Source organism: Equus caballus, chromosome 17, assembly GCF_041296265.1.
Source record: "Equus caballus isolate H_3958 breed thoroughbred chromosome 17, TB-T2T, whole genome shotgun sequence".
Taxonomy (NCBI): Eukaryota; Metazoa; Chordata; class Mammalia; order Perissodactyla; family Equidae; genus Equus; species Equus caballus.
In genome coordinates, this window is record NC_091700.1 from 48,936,355 (window position 1) to 48,960,771 (window position 24,417).

A 24,417-nucleotide genomic window follows, 5' to 3' on the forward strand; every position below is an offset into this window, starting at 1 on the left:
TTAGATAAAAAGGAATCTAAACACAGAATAACTCCATTAGCAGTCAGGATAGTTGCTCCCTGGGTTGGGATAAAGCCCTCAGTGGTCCTGAGGGGGTTTCTGGGTGCTGGTGGTGCCCTTCTTTGAGTACTTGTTTCACAGGTGTGTTCAGAACTAAGCAGCACATTTATGTGAAGGTTTCTGTATATTATATTTGTATATATATTTGTATTGCAATATGTATATTATATTTCAGTTCCAAGTAACAAAAAGATTGAAGTGCTAAAATAGAGTCTATGAAACTTGCCCTGTACAACTTACAGACGTGTGACTGGTGGTATTGTGTACTATTTATTATTCGATTCCAAATTTTAAAAAGTACACTGAAAAATGGATGGATCGCTCCATTTTTGTTCTAAATCCTTCCTATACTCTACTAGGAATTTAGCTGTTAAATTACCAAGTATTTTACCAACTCAAGGAAAAAATATGTAAACCTTAATTATAATTGTCATTAATGTAAAAACAGAATAGGATCTTATCTTCTCTGACTTTCAGAAATGTGGAATCTTTTTCTTCTTAAAGAATATTCTAAATATGGTTTTATAGACTATCTTTTTAATAAAATGAAATATAACTCACTGCTAAGTAAAGCATTCTTCAAATTTATTTGTGTGGTTGATAATAGATGGCTCCTTATTTTTTCCTATGACTTGGAAAGAAGAAGAAACGTTTACTTTTCATATCATCCTTGACAGGTTGCCTCTGCCAGAGCAGACATTCATGGGCTATTGGACAATTGGTCAGTCACGAAATGGAATGCAAAAACTGTTGTGTCCAGCAGAAACTCATCATATAGACGTAAAGGTTGATATTATTATTTCTTCATTAAAATATTGAATGTTACAGATTTTTGTTTATCTTCCCTGGAGAAAATCCATACATTCTCAGGAATTACATTTTCTGATGGTATTTTAGAATAGATTTAGCTTTTGCTCTAACTCTCCAGCCCATCTGGCCTCTGAGGGACTCAGTGTAGGTAGTAATTGCTAATGGTCAGTAGAATTCCTAAGAGCTAACCTGTATTTCAGGAGAATCAGATATGTTGTATTATCCTAGGACAGTTACTGCATGATATTTGTCTTCAGGTGAAAAGGCAAGTGAAAGGAGTGTCAGTCACGAGTTACAATAGAAACCCCTCTAGTTATTTCAAGCAGAAAGGAAATTACTGTGGGGAATTAGATGCTTGTAAAATCTTTAGAAAGGATAGGAGGAATAGAAGTCAAGAGGCTACCTCTGGACTTTTAGTTTCTTTTGTTTTGTTTTGTTTTGTTTTGTTTTGAGGAAGATTAGCCCTGAGCTAACATCTGCTGCCAATCTTCCTCTTTTTGCTGAAGAAGACTGGCCCTGAGCTAACATCCATGCCCATCTTCCTCTACTTTATATGTGGGACACCTACCACAGCATGGCTTGCCAAGCAGTGCTATGTCCACACCCGGGATCCAAACCAGCAAACCCCGGACCGCCGAAGTGGAACGTGTGAACTTAACCGCTGCACCACCGGGCCTGCCCCTGGACTTTTAGTTTCAAGATCAGTGCTTTAGTTTCTGCTGTCACCCCTGTTGCTGGGAGCTGTACAGTAAAGCAGGATTAGCAAACTTTTTCTGTAAAGGGCCAGATGGTAAATATTTTAAGCTTTGTAGCCATACAGATTCTCAACTCTGCTATGGTAACACAAAAGCAGCCTTAGACAATACGTTAACAAATGAGTGTGGCTGTGTTCCAGTAAAATTTCACTTACAAGAGCAGGCAGTGGGTGAGACTTGAGCCTGTGGGCCACATTTGTCGACCCCCAGTAGAGCATAGAATCTGGCTGTTCTTAGTCGTCAGAGCCTCCTTGTCTACTAGAGCTGGCCACTGCCTCTCTTCTGCCTTCCAGATCTCATGCCAGTGCATTCAATTGGCAGAACCTAAATCACATCCAGCACCCTTGCTGCAAGGGAGTCTGAGGAATGTAGTTTTTAGTCGTCTAGCTCTGAGATACAGACTAGATAGAAAGGGACATGAAAGGGGAGTATGGATGCCACAACAGTCAATATCTAACCCAAATGTTTTTGATTAATTAAGGACTATGGGGCATGCAAATAATTGAAGTTTTAGTAACAGCTATATAATTCTTCCAGGAAATCATATCATTCCCAGCGCAAATATAATAACCTTATTAAGTTAGTTGCTCTGCTTATGTTTGTACTGAATAATTTTCACCATATAAAATACTCTGTCTTTTATAAGTAATAGTAGTAGTTATCAGTAAGTTTTTTAAAATTTCAGATGTCACTTTTTTTTACATTTTATTTCAAAGACCCATATTTAGCCATTATGTTCTATATAATGATATAATAATCATTCTTCACAAGGGACTTATATCAGGCCTTGATTCATTCATTTACAAATTATTCTCCTGGTTTGGACAGTTCTGGGTCCCAATACTTGTAGTTCAAAACTTGCTCTCAGTTGAGAAAGGAATGAAGTAATGAGAAATCCTATGGGTTTTAGGTCTAGTATATTTCGCGAGTAAAAAGAAAACCAAGTAAGGAATTAGATAAGATAGCACATGTGAAAGCATTCATAAATGCAAGTGTATGGTATTATTATTGTTACAAGTACCATTCGAGTCAATAAAATGAGAAGAGGTGTATCAAGATATTGAATATTTGAATTTAAATTCTGTACTTTGAAGAACTTTAGGTTTTTTACATTTTGGTAACTACCCAAATTTCTTAACTCAGTTAACTACTTTATTATAGGGTCCAGCACTTATAAACATACAGGAATATCCAATAGAAAGACGTGAAGAAAGATCCCAAACCTTTACTGAAGAATGTGCCTCCTGGAGGTTACCGTTGGATGAAATTAACTTAATCTGTGACGTTGCTACATCACATGGTATGTCAGTTTCTTTTGATTATTCCTTCCTGCACTGAGTTTTTAAAAACAGGGATTAATCTCTAGACATCAAACGTCTGTAATAGACTCAGTAACTGTGTCATTCTTGGATTTGATAGCAATTATATGTAATTGAGAACTAATTTCCTATAACAACTTAACAAAATACTATTGTGGAATCCACATAAGCCCTGCTGAGTTTGTATGCAGGTCTGTTTCTCATTACAATTGTAGCACAAAGTTAAACACACCCAGTTGTGTGCTAAAAATAGAAGAGGAAAAGAAAAAGGAGAAACTGGATTTTTTTGGCTGGGATTCCAGTTTAGTGATTGCATGAACCACGAAAGCAGAGCTGGAGTGATTTGCAGTCATTAAACTTCTCATTGTAAAGAAAGGCAAATAAAGCATGTGAATTTTTGGCATCTACATTTCTGGATTGTTGCCATTTCTTACTGATTCATACAGTGTGCCCTGGGTACTTTTTTGCAGAAGTTTTCAGTTGGTAGCAGTTACTAAGGTGATATAAACAGAAGTGATGGCAGGGGGAAGGGAGAGAGTCTGTAACTTGACCAAGATGGGGATTGTTCAGGCAAAAATTCAGAAGCAAGTTTTTGTGCATATGAGTTCTGTAGATATTGCTTATTCCTAAAATCAGCTATGCTCAGTAAAAATGTATGCCTTACGGCCGGCCCAGTGGCTCAGCGGTTAAGTGCACACGTTCTGCTTCTCAGCGGCCTGGGGTTTGCCAGTTCGGATCCCGGGTGCGGACTTGGCACCGCTTGGCAAAAGCCATGCTGTGGTAGGCGTCCCACGTATAAAGCAGAGGAAGATGGGCATGGATGTTAGCTCAGGGCCAGTCTTCCTCAGCAAAAAGAGGAGGATTGGTAGTAGTTAGCTCAGGGCTAATCTTCCTCAAAAAAAAAGAAAAAGTATGCCTTAAAAATGTACACTTTTTTTGGTAACAGATTGGTGCTCTTATTAAAATATTTTACATTCACTAGTAAAGAGTAAGCATGGATTTTATGGATAAAGTTTGAACTTTGGCCCTTGTCTCATATTTAGGGATTAGAATAAGTACACTGGGATCCTCTGCCCATGACTGTGACAGACTCCTCTCATCAGGTGCAGCACTTTTCTCATTAAACTGGTCACAGGCTTACAGTTCTTCTCAACACAACATTCCAGGCAGCCGCTGCCAGTCAGTCAGAAGAGGCCCTTAAAAATGAAACTCATTTGCTGTCCCTGATATAATTTAACCGTCTATTTCTGTATTGCCCACATTTGCAAGCGAAGTTTTTTTTATCATTTTTTATTTCTTTGTTTTTTACCTATTCTACATTAGTGAGAGAAAAGAGCATTTTCTTGGGTTAGAATCAGAATTAATTACACATGTATTTGAGCCCAAGACCAAACAGGCCTTAAAGCCTGCTATAAGTTTATTAGGTTTATTAAGTACGTTTCTGTTAGTACTTTTACTGTATTCCCTGTTGCCCTATACTCTGTGGGAAGGTGCTCAATAGATGTTGAATTGAACTTATTTGTACTGATAGTGGGAAGCATTAAAAAGATCCTTAAATTATAAATTGTGTGATCCTATCTGATATTGATATTTGGAACTGAAACACGCACACAGTTCACATTGTCTCCTAAATGATATGTATCTTCTTCTGCACTTCCAAAGACTTGTGTTTCTTATCAATGTTAGCCTATTTACTTCAATTTACTGTATCTTTATGTATAATATTTGGTCATTATTTGTAGACATGGCACTCAAACACATATACAATATATACATATGTTCCAAATTTTCCAGGATGGTTCTAAATATAAATGTTATATCTTGTTATCATATCTTGTGTCTTAATTTTGAGTTCATAAAATATGAACACTGCTAAATAGATACCTGGATAATGAGTGATGCTGATAGCACTTATTACACAAAAGCAGCTTCATCCCTCATCTCAGGGTGCTCATAGATAGAGATTATGGGAAACATCATCCAGAGTCTGGCTACTCAAAGGGAAGCCCTCAAACCAATAGCATTGGCATCTCCCGGGAGCTTGCTGGAAAGGCAGAAACCCCACGCCAGACCTACTGAATCAGAATCTGCATTTTTATTAGCTCCCCAGTGATTCATGAGCACTTCGCAGTTGAAGAAGCACTGATATAGAGTTTGTAAAATGGACCTAGTCAAGTACTCAGATTGAAAAGACAGAAATTTTATAATAAGAAATATTTAATATGAACCAAGAGTTTGTAAAATGAGATCTATAGAGCTAAGAATCAAAAAGTGGAGTTACTGATTTATAGTAAGAAAAGCCTAAAGATCAAGTAACTATCTAGGAAATGCAAGATTAGCAGATATAAGATGTTGACCATCTGCTGTCCATCTGAACCAAGGATAAAACAAAAGAAAGCAGACTTTTATTGAAGCACAAAACACTTTTCTTTCATGCAAGGAAGAATTTCCTGACATTGAAGAGTGTTAAATACTATTTAATAGTTTTGTCATGAGATATGATGGAATTCTTTTGGGAACAAATAGATGCTTCCTTAGATAGATAGGTGTGACTGCATCTACATTTACAGCAGGAACTGAATTGGTTCTCATGGTCTTTTTCAGCCTAATCAGTCCATCTACAGATCATCTACTAAGTTCCGACTGTGTGCTCAGTCTCATGATTCAGTTTTCACTGGACCTCTCAACCAGTCAGAAAATCTGTCACACACCACAATATTGACACCTCTTTGTCATTTCAGAAAATGAAGAAAATGCTCTCTATGTAGTTACATGCAATCCTGTTTCCTTATACTTTATGAATATGACTGGAAAAAGTGGCTACTTTGTGGACTTGTATGACATTTTCCCAAGAACGGCCAGTGGAGTTTGGCACCCATTTGTTACAGTGGCACTGCTGGGAAATCCCCTCAAGGGTCAAGTGATTCTCCACGAGCAGCAGGTAATGCACCCCATACTACTCACGTGATACAGTTATGCCAACAGTAACTTATGTGAAGGAAAAGACAAGAGTGTTTTGCAACCAATAACTGAAAATATGTGCTTTCATAAAGATTGAGGAGAGGGGCTGAAGGGAGAAGTCAGCGGTTGTATTTTATCAGTACCACACAAGCAAGCTAATACCTTCTCTCTGCAGAGATTTCAACGTGACTGTAATTCTGAAAACATGTAAGTCAGAGTTTCTCAACCTCAGCATTACTGACATTTGAAGCCAGATAATTCTTTGCCGTGAAGCTTATATTCCCTTTGGAGAGACAGACAACAAACAAGTAAACCAACAAATAAATATGCTAATTTTAGGAAGTGATAAGTGCTATATAGAAATGAAGTAATGTCCTAGAGAATGATGGGGATAGAGTAGGAGGGGTTGGGAAGGTGAACAGTATTACAGAGTGCTGAGGTCTCTCCTCTTAGGAGATGACATTTTATCTGAAACCTGAATGATAGTCTTTATGTAGAGACAGCCACATAAATATACTGAATGGAATTGTCTTAGTCTGTTCAGGCCGCTATAACAGAACTACCATAGACTAGGTAACTTTTAAACAACAGAAGTTTATTTCTCGTAGTTCTGGAGACTGGGAAGTGCAAGATCAAGGCACCAGCAGATTTGGTGTCTGGTGAGAACCCACTTCCTAGACAGCTGTCTTTTCACTGTAACCTCATATGGCAGAAGGAATGAAGGATCTCTTTGGTTTCTCTTTTATAAGGGCACTAAACCTGTTCATGAAGACTCCATCCTCATGACCTAGTCACCTCCCAAAGGCCCCACCTCCTAATACATCAGGCTTAGAATTTCAACATATGAATTTTGGGGAGACATAAACATTCAGTCCATTTCAGGAATACACTGAGATACTTTAGTGTCTAATGATGCTCAAGTTCCAACCATCCCTACTATTGTAAAAAAGCACTAATGAAAAGTACAGATGCCCAGAGTCAGGCTAAAAATCATTCCAAACAGAAGACATAGATCAAACGACAGTTAGTGAGAATTCTAAAGGTCTAAGTTAATCTCTACTATACCAATAGAAAGGAGTATAATGTTTTCGTATACCTGTTACCCACCTAGTATCTACTAAATACTATACTAAGTATATTATTCATTCAACAAATACATATCATTTGCCTACTATTGGGGATATTGCAATGAACAAAATAACAAAAATTCTTGTCCTCAAAAGCTTACATTCTGGTCCAGGAAGATAGACCATAAGCAAAAAAAATAATTAAATTGTATCAAGTTAGAAGATGAGAAGCAAGGGAGAGTAAAATAGAAGGCTAGGAGGAAGATTTCCATTTAAAATAGGATAAGTGGGCAGGGATTGCCTAACTGAGAAGGTAATATTTAAGCAAAGACTTGATAGAGGTGCAGGGGAGAACAAATATCTGGAATAAAAGAGTTCCAGGCAATGGGAATTGTTAAGTTCCAGAGGCTGGAACATGACTCTCCAACTTTAAAGAAGTGTAGTGGGGAAGACTGAATGAGGGAAAGAGCATGAGGAAGTCAGATCAAAGAGGTCACTCAGTGGGTTGGAGAAGGGGCATGGTGGAGAGGGCGGGGAAGCAGATTGTGTAGAGCCTTGTAGACCATTGTAATACTCTGGGCCCTAACTATGAGTGAAAGGGGAAGGTGTTAGAGGGTCTCAAGCAAAAGACTAGCTTGATCTGACTTGCATTTTAAAGGATTTCTCTGGCTCTTCTGTGGTGAATAGTTTTTAGGTGCTAATGCAAAATGCAGGAGACTAGTTAAGAGATTTTTGCAATGATCCAGGCAAAAGATGATGGCAGTTTGGAGGAGGATGGAAGTCCTAAGTAATGCTAGATTCTGCATATATCTTGAAGGTAGGACCAATGGGATTTCCTAAGAGATCAGATGTATGGGATGAAAGAAAGTAAAGGGCAACTTCAAGGTTTAGGGCCTGAGCAACTGAAATGATAGATTCGCCATCAACTGAGATGAGGAAGGAATCGATTTTGGAGGGAACGTTAGGCATTTGATTAAATTTTGGATGTCTATTAGACATCCAAGTAGATGAGTCTGGAGTTCAATGGAGAGGTCAGAACAGGAAATACAAATTTGGGAGTCATTGGCATATAAATGTTATTTAAAGCCATGAAACTAAAAGAGATCACCAAGGGAATGAATGTAGATAGAGAAGAGAAGTCCAAGCATCAAGCCCTGGGGCAATAAAATATTAAGAGATCAGGGAGATGAAGAGGAATCAACCAAGGGGATTGAAAATGTGTGGCCAGTGAAGTAGGGGGATAAACTGGGGAGTGTGGTATCCCGGATGGCAAGTGATGAACGTCTCAAGGAGAAGGATCAATTGTTAAATGTAGACTATGTGTCAAGCAAAGGATTACATACATTATCCCATGTCAGTCTTCCAGCTACCTTGTGAGGCAGCTATTAGCTATATATTCATGTGAGGAAACTGAGGCTCAGAGAATTTAAATAACTTGCCCAGCAAATGCATGGTAGAACTGAGATTCAAACCAAATTGGATTGACCCCACCAGAATTAAACTTCATCCACTCTCTCACTCACTGCAGATACTTGGGGAAAGGATAGTCTGAAAATTAGAAAGTATTCATAATAGGGAAATATTAAAGAAATGCAGTGTTCTTACTTGCAAGTATTTAAAGTCACTATGAGAGCAAGGTGTAAGCAAGAAACAGTACTTTTAGACTATGTCTAATCAAGAGGAAAATATTGCATAAATAACATTTCAGTAGTTTGCTAAATAAATAAGTCAACTTTAACTTTAGGCCTTGCCTAAATAATTATCATAAATTCTGAGTTAATACATCGTTTTCTGGTTTTTCACATTTTTTTTCATTTTCATTTTCTCCTAGAAGCAGACTTTATAAATATCATGATATTGCTTATAAAAGTTTAGGTCAAGCACCTTAGAATAAAGTTTTACTTTATAGATTTGCAACTAAATATCAATGTCATTGAATTGAATTCTGTCTGTCATAAAGAGCACATGACATCTTGGTGATTTTTAATTCAGTAGCCAATCGAATTTGGACAAGAATCTAAATTTGGAGTATTTATTCAGCCTTGCCAAATTTTCAGCTGTCAAATTTACATACACTAGTTCTTTAAAAGTACTAGATTTTTAGGTTCTTAGCAAATATTTTATTTTCTCAAAAGATCCAATTATTTGGCAACATCATTGATTAATATTCTGTTCACTTACAATGACTTTCATCAAATGATATTCTTCATTGTAAAGATGTGCTTGTCCTCCATAGCCAGCACTTTGCCTCCTGGCATTCCTACAGGTACCTGACTTATCCCTTTGACCACACTTTCAACGTTTTCCACAAAGCTACCTCTGTACTTGGGCAGGCGTGCACAGCATATCTGGATGCTCTACTCTACGTGTCGTCTGAACTGCCTTTTCTTTTTTCAGAAAGGACATCTTAGCGGTGTAAAACTTTATATTATGGCCCTGTTAAGGTGTAAGACCTCTTTAATTCCAAATGAACAGCGTGCAAATTTAAGAAATGATAAATAATTCTAATCGAATAAAAAATGAGTGCACTGCCATCAGTTCCTTCTCCATTCTGCCCAAACTGAAAATGGAGCTAAAATATTGTAGAGAAGTACTTCCATTAATTCATCTATCCCTTGGCTTTTCAAATAAAGCTTTGGTACGGATGCATTTCTCTGGTTCATTTCAGAAGTTGTTCAAAAATTCCTTGCTAAAATAAATTCTTGAGTAAGGAAAGGGAAACTTTGCCATGCCTAAAAATAAAGACTCCTTCCCCCCCCAACCCCCGCCCCTTGAGGTTACTTATTACATCTGTACAAAGTTTAGAATTACAGACTTTGGGACATTGAGGTCATCCAGAGGTTGCTTTTCTCCCAGTCAAATACAAACATGATAAAATTGCTCATTCGCTTCTCCCCCGCTCCCCCCTTAAAGGAGTGCCAAAACCACAGTAACATGTACTCATGTGTGACGCAAAATTCTATTTTTAAACTCAGACAGAGTATATCATTAGTCATTTACAGAAGGAAACCATTAACATCTAAAAGGATGGAGCAACAGAACTCCTTCATGCTGCCAATTGCTTCTAAAACTAATTGTAAATACAGCGGTGGCTGGAAAAATATATATGTTTTCTGTCACTTAAAAAGATGCAGTTTTTCAGTTCATTTATGCCAAGTTATGAATATATAAATATTAGACCCTAAAAAGGAAGAAAAATGCAAAATCATACTAACATTTTTCTCCTTAATCATATCTGTTTAATCATCTGCTTATTCGCCTGTTTAATCATGTTTTAGGATCAAACATTATTTTTAGGATTTTGTTTTGCTTAGAGAAGTTGATATTATCCAAAATTGCTTAGTGCTAAGAAGTCATGTTAATATTGTACATATTTATTATACTAGAAAGAGTTTCTCCTAAAATACTCAAAAAAGATTCTAGAATGGAGATTAAATTTTTAACCTATTAGTATGTTTTCTTAAGGCAAACTGTAAGATGTTGCTGTCATTTTCAAACTTTCAAATACCAGGAATACTACTACTTACATGAAATGTTGATTTTAAAGAGAATATTCCTAACATGCATTCTCAATGGAGAATTTCATATTATACAAAATGATGCATTCTGTGGGTAATGTTTGTGGAAAAATTTAAGCTTTGTCAACATGCTTAGTAGAATTTTTTAATACAGCCAAGATTCAGAGTATATGGAGTGAAGGAAACTGAATACTACTTTAATTTGAGCATTTCAAAATAAAATTAGCTGCTTAAATAAATTTGAAACCACACTATGAGGTCCCAGATTTGCAGATGAAATTATTACTCTTTTTTAATATTTCTTTTTATTTCTCTCTAACTGGATTACATAAAAGAGGGCAAGGGTCATGGTTAATTCATCATTGTATGCTCCTCTGTGCTTTAGAATATAAGCTGCTCAATAAAAATTATGCAACAAATTAGCAAACATTTCTTATTTTGTTTCCTATATTTTGCAAAATATGTGTTAATTCTTTGGGCGCTTTGTATCTCTATTTTGCCCAAAGGAAGTTCTTGAAATGAAAAGTTCATAAGAGTTAGAAAACTGGAGCAGCCCCAAACTTAAAACAAAACAAAACAAAAACAAGAAAGAGAGAACAGACAATTGCATAACAATGAGGCCTGACAAACAACTTGCAGGTGCCTTTTTGCAAAGCTGTTAATCTTCAAACAGCTTTAAATTTTAACTAAGAAAGCCAACTTCTTTGCATCCCTTTAAAATATTTAATCTTTTCTGGCATTCTCAATTTTAAGTTCTTTTTTTCATTTATTTTAATCCTTAAGGTTTATTTAAAACATTTTTTTCTTGGAAAAAATGCTCCTAATTACTGCATTTGCGTAACTATGATTAATGATGCTGGAGAAATCTCTTGTTTGTACATTATTACAACACCAGCTATTAAAGTTCCTCAAGCTTAGTAAATTTCAAGATGAAGAAACACTTATGCTTTAGATTCTTGAGCTCCTTTATATTTTCTTACTATCCCATCTTTATATCATATACATATTTTCTAGATTGAACCTGGATTTGTGAAAAGAGTAAATGAGATTTAATTATGCACAATGTAAGAGCATTTTCAACAGAACATTGAACATTCTCCAAGTGTAATTAAAGAAAATAGACTTTTAAAAATTATCTATCCTCTTGGGGCTGGTCCCGTGGCCGAGTGGTTAAGTTCGCGCGCTCCGCTGCAGGCGGCCCAGTGTTTCGTTAGTTCGAATCCTGGGCGCGGACATGGCACTGCTCATCGGACCACGCTGAGGCAGCGTCCCACATGCCACAACTAGAAGAACCCACAACGAAGAATACACAACTATGTACCGGGGGGGCTTTGGGGAGAAAAAGGAAAAGATAAAATCTTTAAAAAAAAAAAATTATCTATCCTCTTAATTTTCTTATTACTATGTAAAAAAACAGGATCATGGTTAAGCTAGCCTATATTTAGAAGGGGGTAGTTTAAGATAAAATCTTCAAAGAGAATAACTTCTGCATTACATAATTAGAAATATCTTCATAAAGCCATGTAGTATTTTAAATTCTGTATTAAGGAAAGCCATTTAGTATCTTCATGGTGCCACTTACATACGTATTTAATATTGTCATCTTCCCTCTGGTTCATCACTATAAGCTTTATTCTTAGGTTGCCAAGAGGCTGCTGCTTAAAAAAAAAAAAAGAAAGAAACAAAGAAACAAATCTTGAGCTTTTCACTGTTTTCTTTATTTCCAGAGTAATGTCATCCTATTGTTCGATATCGGTGGCCGGGCCCTTCGTCGTCTCATCCTCCCTTCAGAAAGAGAGGTTACATCTAAGAAATCTTCCTGGTGGAATAAGGAAGAAGCTGTAAGGAGTGCCCAACTTGTCCAGCAAATTGCCAAGGATTTTCTGTAGCATTCTAACCATAAAGATGCATGCCCACACATCCCTCTCAGTGCCTTCTGTGTACTATGATGCACGAGAGAATTCTCTTATTATGCACTTACCGGTTTTAACACAAAACAACCAGATAGACATTGACACACCTATAATTAAACACTAATAGCTTCTTTTTGTGTCCATCATACTTACGTGAAGACTTGTCAGGACTGAAGTAATGATAATAGAATATCACTAGCTATTTGAGTGTGATATTTGTGACAAATTCCCAATCATGCTGTTGCTTTAACCTGTTTTCCAGTTATGTATTTATGTTTTGGATTTATATGACAAACCTATGAGAATGATACCTGATTGCACCTACAAGATAAATTAACGTTTTAGCTTATTAACTAAATTAAACTATAAATAAACATTTTAGGCTAACACAAGAGAATTTATTCTGCCATTCATAAAAAGGTATAGATACAAAATGGAAAGGTAAAGATATAAAATGAGGCTTATGCTCTGCCCTGTATGACCACATACTTAGGTCTTAAAAGACCATGAAAAAAGAGATTTTTCCAATGTCATAAATGTATCCTAATGTAAGAAACAAAGTATTTTCTATGTATTTATGTCATGTATAAATTCCACAGTTAATCGCCAGATAGCATGTTTATTTCTAACTAGTATTTGACATGATTTTTTAAAGTTTTATTCTAAAGATATTTTAGTATGTCATTTACAATAAATTTTTTAATGTATTTTAATCCATGTTACTGTAAGAGTCTTAGAGTGGATAAAGAGGTGGCTTCTCAGAGAATTACATGTTTTACACATTGAAGAACTTTATTGAAGGGAAAGCAGCTGAAGAGACGTGACTGCATCTGACCCATTTAATGTGAATGTTTTGTTTTATTTTGTCTTTAGGAAACTTATAAAATGTGTAAAGAATTTTCACACAAAAACTGGCTAGTGTTCTACAAAGAAAAAGGGTGAGCTCTTCATTGTAGGAGATTTAAACTGGTGTTCTGATTTTGTCCATTCTGTTTCCTCTTTTGATTATACTTGTTTATTATAAAACTAATATAACCATATTATGTTTTATTGTAAAAGTGAGTCATCCCACATTATAGAACATTGAAAAACAGATGTAAAAAAAGACAGTGCTCGTAATTCCACAATACAACCACTGCAAGTATGGCAGCTGCCACTTTCCATTATTTGTTCTTATGCATACCCTTACATAGTCTAGAATTTTGTGTATCTGTTTTCTCAGTTAACATTTTTCTATGTTAATAGTTAGTCTTAAAAACATTCTTTTTAGGGTTGTGTAATATATCATGACGTGATTGTGTCATGGCTACTCAACATGATCCTCACCATTTCCTTTCAGATTGTTTTCTTCTCCTTTTTCAGGAATAGCTTGACTGTGCTGGATGTTCTGGAAGGGCGAACTCACACCATCTCACTTCCCATCAACCTCAAGACAGTTTTCCTCGTAGCGGAGGACAAATGGCTTCTGGTGGAGAGTGAAACAAATCAGTGAGTGGAGCTACATGGTGTCTCACGTAGTGTGCTGGCGTTCAACCTTATTTGTCAGTTAGCCAACATCCTTACTCTTCTGTCTCCCTGTGTCGTCTTTTAACAGTTTCTCAATTTGGCAGCATCTCTCTAGGTGAAAGTTAGAAGAAGAGGGAAGAAGAAAATTAAAATAAATGTCACTTCGCAGAGTAATTATAAAAGTGTTCCAGAGGATGACATTGAAATTAGCGGTAAAAATGTAATGACTTTTATGTATGGTCTGTATTTCTTTGAGCTTTTTCCTTTTAGCACATTGAGAACTCACTGTTTTCTTGCCAAACTGAAAATACTTCAAAATAGATTTTCAGTTTATTCTTTCTTCAAAGGACCACAGCCTCTATCCTAGAGCCGTTGCTTTTCTGTAACTTCACAGAATCCACCCCTTAGAAGTTTTCTCTTCATTTTATCTGTGTGCTCTTATTTGGTTATGTTTATGTTTGTGTGCCTCCCCACTTTGGACTGTACACTTCTGGATGAAAGGGACACTATGTGCACTTGGAATAGACAGGGGACCCAGAAAATTTTGTCCCCTTCCTCATGCATTACATCCACTAGCTAACTGCAAACTCTCTCTGTCCCCCTGCTGATAAGCAGAACTAGCCTGCTGCAAAGATTTCTGGCTATTTATATATCCCTATTTTAGAAATCTTAAAAATAAGTAGATCGAGGGGATTACAGTGGTGAGGGCTCCTGTCCCTTAGCTGGTCACAAATCAGAGGTCAGGCTCCCGCTTACTGGCTGATCAAACTATCATATCAACTGCAGGTTCCATGATAATACGGGTGTATCTCTTTAGAGTTGCTTTTTTTTGTTTTTTTACAGCTTTTCCTCTGATAGGAAGTGTTGGATTTTTAGTTCGTGTTTATTACTGCATTTTATTATGTGCTGCTCTTTATACACAGTGTTGTAAAGTTAATTGTTAATTAATGATGTGACTCTGAAACTGAAAATTATACTCAGAATATAAAAAAGAGGCTTTGGAAGGGGAAAAAAACCTCTTATTTTTCGTAGTCTGTCTTCATAATTATTAGAAAAAGAAAAGCTTTTCATTTAGATGTTTTGTTTATTTACAGGAAATATCTTTTAACTAAGCCTGCACACATCGAATCTGAGGATAGTGGGGTTTGCCAGTTGTATATGTTGAAAGAGGAGCTACCTAGCCCAGGCTTTGGAGTTACACAAGGTAAATACCGTGCTCTTTGTGTTTATGGCTGAATGGGTGCATGCTTATGTACATACTGTCCTCTAGAATCATTTAAGAACAATAATATCAACATTATAATATTAAATTTATACCAAAAGAGAGAACTTAGTCACTACACTAGAAACGGTAAATAAGAATCAACTATCTTTGAAGTTCTGTCTTTGAATTTTTTTAACTGTCAAATCAGAATTTCTGTATACATTTAGGTTTCAAATCTATTTTAGGATAGCATCTTCTCTTTTTCACGCAGACCGTCAGGATTTCTACTTAATTCATCGCAGTTTTAGGAGGCGAATAGTGCTTATGAAAAAAATCTAAAACACACGATTGCCAACACTGGGTTGGGCCAGTTTCCCAGTTTTTCTGAAGGGTGCTATTATTAGTGATAATATTTATTGCTAATAAAAATTTTAATTCCGTATATACTTGAAACCACTTTGAGAAGATGCCTTGATTGTAAAAACTGAATTTTCTCAGACAAAAGGCCATGAATATGATTTAAAGTGTTTTCTCTTTCTTAACTTTTGCTTTTCTGTTTGCGTTGGTGAGAATAAAATCTTGTAAAAATTAACTCCTGGAGCATTTTAGAGGCATATGGCGTCTAATGTTTCTCTGACACTTTTCAGAACCAGATTTGAGCATACCTCATAAAATTTCAAGTGATCAACTATCATCTGAAAATCTAAGTTCAGCTGTGGGACAAAAGATTGTCTCTCCTAACCGAATTCTCTCAGATGAGAATAGTTATGCTACAATTGTTGTTGGTTTCCCAGATCTCATGGTAAGCATCAATTTTTTAAATTATTGAATAAATATTTCTTTCCCTCAGTTTGGCCTATAATTTATAAGCATATTTGAGGGAGTAGTTTAAAATGTAATGATTTTCTGGTAAACATTTCAGATCAACATTCTGTTTTCCAAATCAATCATTAAAAAATGTGTTCTACTTATATGATTTCATTGCTTTTTAAAAATTAGCATTTAAAGTGTAATGCAATTATATAGTTTAGTAAGGGAAAACCAGTATTCACCATATGTGGGAGTTCATGTGACACAGTTGAATGTTTAATGTACTGACAGTGATTTTATATCAGGTTGTCTTAATGTGTGCTCATGTAACCTGTCAAGAGAAACAATTCAAGACTAATGAAATAACATGTCTTCTAGAATTTTTTAAAATGAAATTTGTTGGGATCTCCTTACTGTAGATTAAATTTTTTGACACTCGTGAACATCAATTCACTTTCCATTGAGTTTTGCTCTGTTTTGTCATATCTTTGCAGCATCCAGATTATACTATAAATACTGATGGTCTCAACTTAATTTGCTTTTAGATAGACTCTTCTGCTGTTATTTACTGTTATCTGTAAAGAAGAGGCTATTTGTAATTGACTTTAAGTGAAACTAGGCACCATCTTCCCCTGATGGAAATGTGGGAAAATTAAATATAAAGTTTATTTCAGTCCAAGTTGCCTTCTAATAACCGTAGATGTAGCTCCGTGTGTTTTGATTAAACATTTAATTTTCATAATTTCCTTTCTAGCTTTTAGGTGGGATGATAGAATCATTTAAAGATAAAAATATGGGCTCTGCTTGATGGTGCACCAATCTCTCATGCCTCAAAATGTTAATGTAATTAATGAATGGTGAGCGCTTTAGGGTATAAGACTTTTGAAATCCAAACCCAATGGATAATATGTGGCTTAGGACTTTGCCATATGTCTCCCTAATTATCAAGTAAAAAGCATTTGCTATGGTATTATATAACTGAAAGTGAAGCATGTTGTTAGAATACATATCTACAGCAGCCTTGACTGAATGAAAGAGATGTTTAATATGCTTTCTACAGTGATTGCTGCTATCAGTAGAGAAAATACTGGAGCTATTTTTCTGAAGGTGGAACTATTTAAAAAATTGATCTTGAAATTGATGAAATTAGTATAGAAGTATAATGTTACTATAAAAAAGGTTAGAAAGTAAAAGCTGAGTATAAGGCACTGTTTGAATTAACCCTACAGAAAACCTTTATAGCCTGTAGGATTAGTGACCTTGTTAAACTAAAACCTCTATCCCCCATATTTAGTATGGTATCCACCACATAGAAGGTGTTCAATGAATATTTGTTAAATGAAAGATTAGAATCAGTTAGGCAGCCTTTCAACATTTTATAACAATCATATTTTTAGGCCCCAATACAACAGTCAGGGACTGCACTATTCTAAACCCTTTCATACATGATAATTAATTTTTATAACAATTGTACAAGATTTTATAGATGAAGAAACAGAAATGCAGAGAGGTTATATCCCCCAGGCCACGCAAATGATAAGTAAGGGAGCTGGGATTTGAGTTCAAGTGTGACTGACCCTCAAACCCATATCCTTTCTACTGAACCACAGTACCTTTCTTTTTATGTGAGTTTGTTTTGATTCTTCATACAACTATCAACAAAGGGGTATATCACCTCTTAGTAACTTTTTATAGCATTATCTGAGGCACCTAAACCAGTATAAACTTATTATAACTTTCTTAACCTAATACTAAATAGCTACAAAAATCTATAGCAAGTACCATCTTTAATAATGGAACATTCAAAGCATTCCTTTCAATATCAGGAATAAGACAAAGATACCCCTATCACCACTTCTGTTGTATTGAGTGCCTTAAACATGATCCATAAACGAAAAAATTGGTAAATTAAACTTCACCAAAATTTAAAACTTCAGCTCTGTAAAAAGACACTATTAAATGAAAAGACAATCTACATCTAGGAGAAAATATTTGCAAATCACTTGTCCAGTCAAGGACTTGTATCCAGAATATACAAAGATTTCTTAAAACTCAACAGTAAGAAAACAAATAATCCAATATGAAAAATGGGCAGATCTAGCCCTGATGGCCTAGTGGTTAAAGTTTGGCACACTCCACTTCACTGGCCCGGGTGTGGTTCCTGGGCACAGAACCACACCACTTGTCAGTCACTTGCTGTGCTGTGGTGGTGGCTCACATCGAAGAACTAGAAGGACTTACAGCTAGAACTGGGCATATACAACTCTGTACTGGGACTTTGGGGAAGAAAAAAAAGAGGAAGATTGGCAACAGATGTTAGCTCTGGGCGAACCTTTCCCAGCAAAAAAAAGGGCAAACAGTAGCCCAAAGTGAGATGTTAGTCAGAGCCTGAGCAGATGAGAAGGACATTCATAGTGGGGATGGGTAACCACTGGTGATAGAAATCAAATCCAGGCAGGAAGAAGATGGCGTCTCAGTGAAGGGACAGCCTGGTGTGGCATGTGGGAGCCCAAGTAAGGTGAGGAGGGTATCCATGCATGAGTGTAACCCAGTGTGATCTGTCAGGACCAGGCAGAGTGAGGAGGGCATCTGCTTGGGAGGGAATGTTAGTTGGTGGAGATGGGAGATGAGTCACATACAGTGGCTTGAGCAAGAAAGTAAATATATTAAGGCTAGAGAAAACATAGGAGAATATCTATCTGTGATCTTGGAATCGAGAAAGATAAATACATACATGGTAAAATTTTAAAGTAAAACAAGAGAAAAAAACACAAAATTCCATGAAAGTTACATCTAGGGGAGACAGAAAGATGTGATTGGGAAGGGGCTCTCCAGGGTCTTCAGAAATGCTGGTAATATCCTACTCCCTCTGCCAGAGAGTCGATGCATTAGGTGTTCGTTTCATTATTTTTAAACTTACTAAATTTTATATTCCCTCTTTTTAGTTAAAATTCATTTCAAGATAAAAAAATGTAAGTTGTATATTTCACACTTGTCTGAAAATTGTGATTATCGGTGAAGCAGCTGTCTCCTGTGCCAAATTCAAAAAGGTTAAGGAATAATCTGATTTTCTTATATTTGTGAAAAGTTTACCAGTGGTAAACTTAAAGGGCTGCATTGTAACAGTTATGGTGAATGTAGTTTATAGTACTTCAATACTTTACTTTCTCTGTCTCTCTTTTTTTTTTCCAGTCACCTAGTGACGTTTATTCTTGGAAAAGGCCATCATCTTTGCATAAACCAGGGATCACTAATACAGCGTTCTATGGAGGAAAGAAGAAAAGTGGAACTCCAAAACAGAGCAATTGTGTGACTCTTTTAGACACTAATCAGATAGTCAGGATTTTGCCCCCAGGAGAAGTCCCTCTAAAAGATATCTACCCAAAAGGTAAAAAACTTACCAACTCCTAATTTACCAAGGTGGTTAAAGGTAGTTTGCTTTTGGTAGTGATATTTAGCTTATCATTATCAATCTATATTTATAAATATGAATAATTCTAACAGGGTCTAGAAGTAGCTAAAAAGAACTATATGTGCTGAGAAAGTTTGGTTCAGCTTCTCACAGTGTGTGGTTGTAACCATTGCTATTAAAACACATCTTCATTTGCATTACAATCTATATAATAACTTTACTTAGAACACATTTTCAAAGAGACTTTTAAAAATCATTAGAATATTAGGCTTAGAAAATGAGGCCTGATTTTTGTCCTAAATTCCTGTGACTAAAGGCCAGGGACTTATGCAGAGTGATTCACTTGGCAGTGCTCTCAGAGTCAATATATATTTATTACTGCATGACATATGCCAGGTCCTGTGCTGATCACTTTTCCTTGTATAAATTCATTTAATCTTCAGATCCCTATTCTATTGTTAATGTACTCTCTAATTTACATGCAAAGAACTGACACAGAGAGGTAAAATAACTTACCCAGGGTCACCCTTCTAGTGGCTGGCAGAACCCAGATTTGCACCTGAGTTCTTCCAATCCCAAGACTAGGCTATTCTTACTGAACCACACTGGCTTTCATCATAATAGATAATTGTGAAAATTTTTGATCATTAAGCCCCACTGATTATTCTTTGCATCATAGTGATAGTGATATGTTTTCCTTTGTTTACATTCATTATGTTAGTGTGGACTTCATAAATATAATGCTAAGTGTGTTATAATAATTTATTAGTGGGTTTGAAAGTCCTGGTTGTAGGATATATTTAGAATTAGTTCCTTCCAAACTGAAATGCATGGGGAGTAAATCACCATTTCCTTAAAATGCTTTTTATGGTAGAAGAGACAGGTGAATAAACTGACAATTGCAGTACGATGTAATAAGTGCTATGATAGCAATATTCACAAGGACAGGCTTACAACCCAGGCTGGTGATTAGGAGCTGACTCTTGAAAGATGAGTGGGAGTGAATCAAATGAAGGGATTGCTCCAGGAAGAGAGTACTGCATGTGAAAGGTACGGGGACATGACAGTGCATTCCAGGATTACAAAAAGTTCTGTGCCGGAGGTTAGTGCATCTTCATCCACCCAGAAACCTGGGGGTCAGCCCTGACACCTCTCCCTCATCTTCCACATCTAATCCACGAGCAATCATTATGTCCTTTTGATGCAACCTGGCTGTACAACCTGTATCCACCCACATGTCTACAGTTCTACTGCCAGCGTCCAAATCACCACCATCCTGTGCTGGAATATTGTCATAGCCTCCTGACAAAGTTCCCCCCTCCTCTCTTTCCCCCTCCTGCTCATTCTCCATACCTCAGACAGAGTGATATTTTTGTAGTATATGTTTGTTCTTATTAAGGTCCAGTTCACATACAGTAAAATTCACCTTTTTTCATGAAGTTAGATATAGTTCTGTGAGTTTGACAAATACATACAATTGCATAACCATCACCACAACTGATAGAAAACAATTGCATCTCCCCAAAAACCTCCCCCATGCTGCTTTGCAGTCAACCCCTCTGCCTACCCCAAACCCCCCGCTGATCTTATTTCTGCCCGTATAGATTTGCCTTTTCTAGAATGTCATATAGGTGGAATCACACAGTATGTGGTCTTTTGAGTCTGGCTTCTTTTACTTAATATAGTGTATTTGAGAATCATTTATGTTGCTGTGTGTACCAGTAGTTTGTTCCTCTTGATTGCCGAGTAGTGGTCTGTTGTGTGGACATACCACAGTTTGTTAATCCATTCACAAGATGATAGATATTTGGATAGTTTCCAGTTTGGGGCAACCATGAATAAGACCACCACAAACATTGTGCACAGATTTTTAAGTAAACACAAGTTTTTGCTTCACTTGGGTAAACACTTAAGAATGGCATTTTTATGAGTCATGAGAAAACTATGGCACTATTTTCCAAAGTGGCAGTACCATTGAAAGCAGTAAATCTCTGCCCGTCTGCATTATGCAAAAGTTATTCCATCCTTGTGAAAGCCACCAGGAGAGTAGCCTTTACAGTGTCTATTGATTTCCTTAATAAAAGGCTGATATGCCATAGTTCCTGACTAATCAGATGGTTGGGTTCTATTTACTTTAAAAAATTAAGTTAGTTTAAATTTTCGTCGGAAATCTCCATGCACATAGATGAAAGAGTGAAACAGGCTGAAAGAAAAAACAGTCAGCCCCTTCTTTACTCCCCTCACCCATCATTTCCTGTTCCCAGAGACACTTTCAACTTTTTAAGCTGTTTCTTTGGTATTCACTTTCATCCTTATGGTGCAATCTTGATGGTTTAGTTTTAGGCATTATTTACTGACTCCCACCATGTAAGATGAGAGTTTAACTCTTTTTCATACACCCTCCCCGTGCCTGACACCTCATTTTCCCATCTCCCAATATATTTATATGATAGTTATGGTTGGATTAACATCCATTGCTTATATTATGATGTTTATGGAACTGCTATTCGCAACTGAACTATGTATTATGGTATTATTGCTTTTTCTTTCCTGTACAGCTTTTTCTTTTCGTGGAGTTAATAATCATTATGTTTTGTTGATTTACTTTTTCATGTGCTTAGCACAAATTAATCCTCAAAGTGTTTCTCAGTTATCAAAATCTCTAAATGTGTTCTAATATATTGGGTTTATCAATTTCACTTCCTTGGCGGCATCTCTCCTGAAATCTTCTCAGATGTTCTAATCTGAACTGGTTGATCCCTAGGCCTATGCACAGCTATCATTCTGGAATCTCCCTTCACCATTCTCCTAGGGATTTTTATTTTTATAATCCACAGTTAAGTTCTTCCTATGTGCCAGACACTATCCTGAGCACTTTATATACAATTGGAATATTTAAGAAACACTACTTAAACAAAAGAAGGGAAATAAAACTCCAAGCAACCAAGAGAAAAATGGCAAAAGATATATAAACAGGCACTTCTCAGAAGAGTAATTCACAGCATATAAAAAGATGCTCAAACTTACTAGAAGTCAGGGAAAGGTAAAGTGAAGCTACGCTTAAAGGTCTGACCCCTGGAAGAGTGGATAGGGATGGCGAACACCAGGACCTCTTTTTTGCTGCTGGAACACTTTGGGAAACAATTTGGTAATTCCACTCTTAGATATATACCCTACAGATTTTCAATATATACACAAGGAGACAGGTATAAGAATATTCATAGTCTACTATCTGTAATAGCAAAAAATTGGAAAGAACCTAAATGCACATCAACAAAGAACAGAAGAATAAATTGTGGTGTGTACAGCAGTGAAAATAAGTGAAGTAGAGCTGTCAGTATGGGTGATAACAGATTCTCTTCTTGACCAAACTCTAGTCAGGCTTCTCTGAATCCTGTTCCCAGCTAGGCCTTGACATTTTGGGTTTCCGTGTTCACCTCTGCATTGTCCAATTTTAGCAAGAATAATCCTCAGTCAGTTTAACCAGAATCCCACCTCTGATCAGTACCATCCCCCAGGTAATGTCTGATCACCCTGGTCTGACTTCAATAAGAATCCTGTTAGGTTGGTTTAGTCAGAATTCTCCCTTACCCCTGATTTCCTCTTAATAATTTTCCATCCACTGATCCCCACCAACAAAGCTAGAGGATCTGTACTAGCTGATTTTAAAACTTACATAAAGTATAAAGCCAGAAAGTAATCAAGAGAGTGTGGTATTAGTGAAGGGATCGACACATAGATCAGTTGTTTTGCTGACAGTTTTTATACTTCCTCCTAACCTTGGCCCTGTGCGTGTGAGCTGTCCCCACTCTTTACGGGAACCACGCAGTAAACACTGCCGCAATGACTTCCCTTTAATCGTTAACAACTAATCCCTAAATATAGTTTATACCTATCTTTGAAATCCACCTGGATTATAAATGTAATGGAAAGTTACTGAGCCTCCATCCTCTCTACAATGTTGCAACATTTAAAATGGATAGACAAGGATTTGGCTAAGTTTGAAGGGAAATCTGGCCACGGTTTTCACTTCCTTAATTTAATCATATATTCTGAGCTGATTTATTTTCAAATCAATAAACATCAATTCTGACTATTTTTCAATTGCTTACCATTATCACCGCCGCTACCACTACCCTTAGTATTTCTTTGAAGTGCTTTATAGGCACAAAGTGCCTTTTCTGATACCTTAAAATATTTTTTAGCACCAGAAGTAAAATTCTTGCTTTTTCCTTCTTGAAATAGACACAGCCCTTATTGCATTTTCTCACTCTCTTCATGCCACGGAGTTAATTTGCACCGTGAAAGAAAAGAAAAATATAGAAAAAAAGATATTTGAAATAAGTTGGCTTACTTTGCTTTCACAGGCCATCTAAAAGTGCTGATAATCTAAAAGCTCATCTTAATACAACTTCTTACGAAAAATAGTATGTGTAAGTGACAAGCCAAATGGAAGTTGGTTAGCTAGGCAGCTCTAGTCATCCCAGCCACTTCAATAGCTGGTCATTTTTGGCAAAGAACCCGGATCTATAAATAATTCAACCTACTTCAGCTAGGTCCTAGCAACAGAAACTGTCAAAACTGAAACATGATGCAAAACTTTATCCAAAACTAACCTTATACCCTAGGCAGTATTTCCAGCGCAGGCGATTAGTGACTTATGATAGGCGTGTTCATTTTATACAAATTGCCATCTGGAGACACTCAGTTCAGCTGGGTGGTCAGACTACCATAGTAACTCTCTTTTCTTACCCTCTGCTCTCCCTGGACACTACCTTCCCTTCTTCCTGACTGACGGTTCCTTGCCTAGCTTCGCAGCTCATACCTCGCCCCAGGCCTGTGATTTCCACCCTGGAATCCTTTCCAAGTCTCCAAAGGCCCACAGTGGTTTTAAAAAAAAAGGGAACTTTACTCTTTGTCTGTGGGCTCTTCAGATGAGGCAGGAACCACATCTCTTTTCTCTCTATCCCCAGTGCTTCATGTAGTGTCTGGTGCAAAGTAAGCTCAACCACGTTTGTGGAATAAGTATGAGATATTTTGAGTTTTTCAGATGGCCTACTCAAAAACCTTCAACTGCAAACA

The 24,417-nt window shown here is 36.6% G+C and overlaps 1 protein-coding gene across 4 annotated transcripts in view; it reads left to right on the forward strand.

Moving 5' to 3' along the window:
- The window catches only part of VWA8 (von Willebrand factor A domain containing 8), a 358,178-nt gene that overhangs the window by 228,390 nt on the left and 105,371 nt on the right, over positions 1–24,417 (forward strand). For all 4 annotated transcript variants that reach the window (XR_011427808.1, XM_023621650.2, XM_023621651.2 and 1 more), the window contains 9 exons: positions 738–846; positions 2,787–2,925; positions 5,686–5,885; positions 12,218–12,331; positions 13,277–13,341; positions 13,766–13,891; positions 15,004–15,113; positions 15,761–15,915; positions 19,116–19,311. Coding sequence is in view for 3 of the 4 variants with exons in the window: in XM_023621650.2 (XP_023477418.2) it covers positions 738–846; positions 2,787–2,925; positions 5,686–5,885; positions 12,218–12,331; positions 13,277–13,341; positions 13,766–13,891; positions 15,004–15,113; positions 15,761–15,915; positions 19,116–19,311 (1,214 nt within the window). In the remaining variant the exon portion in view is untranslated. The remainder of the gene's footprint in view (positions 1–737; positions 847–2,786; positions 2,926–5,685; positions 5,886–12,217; positions 12,332–13,276; positions 13,342–13,765; positions 13,892–15,003; positions 15,114–15,760; positions 15,916–19,115; positions 19,312–24,417) is intronic.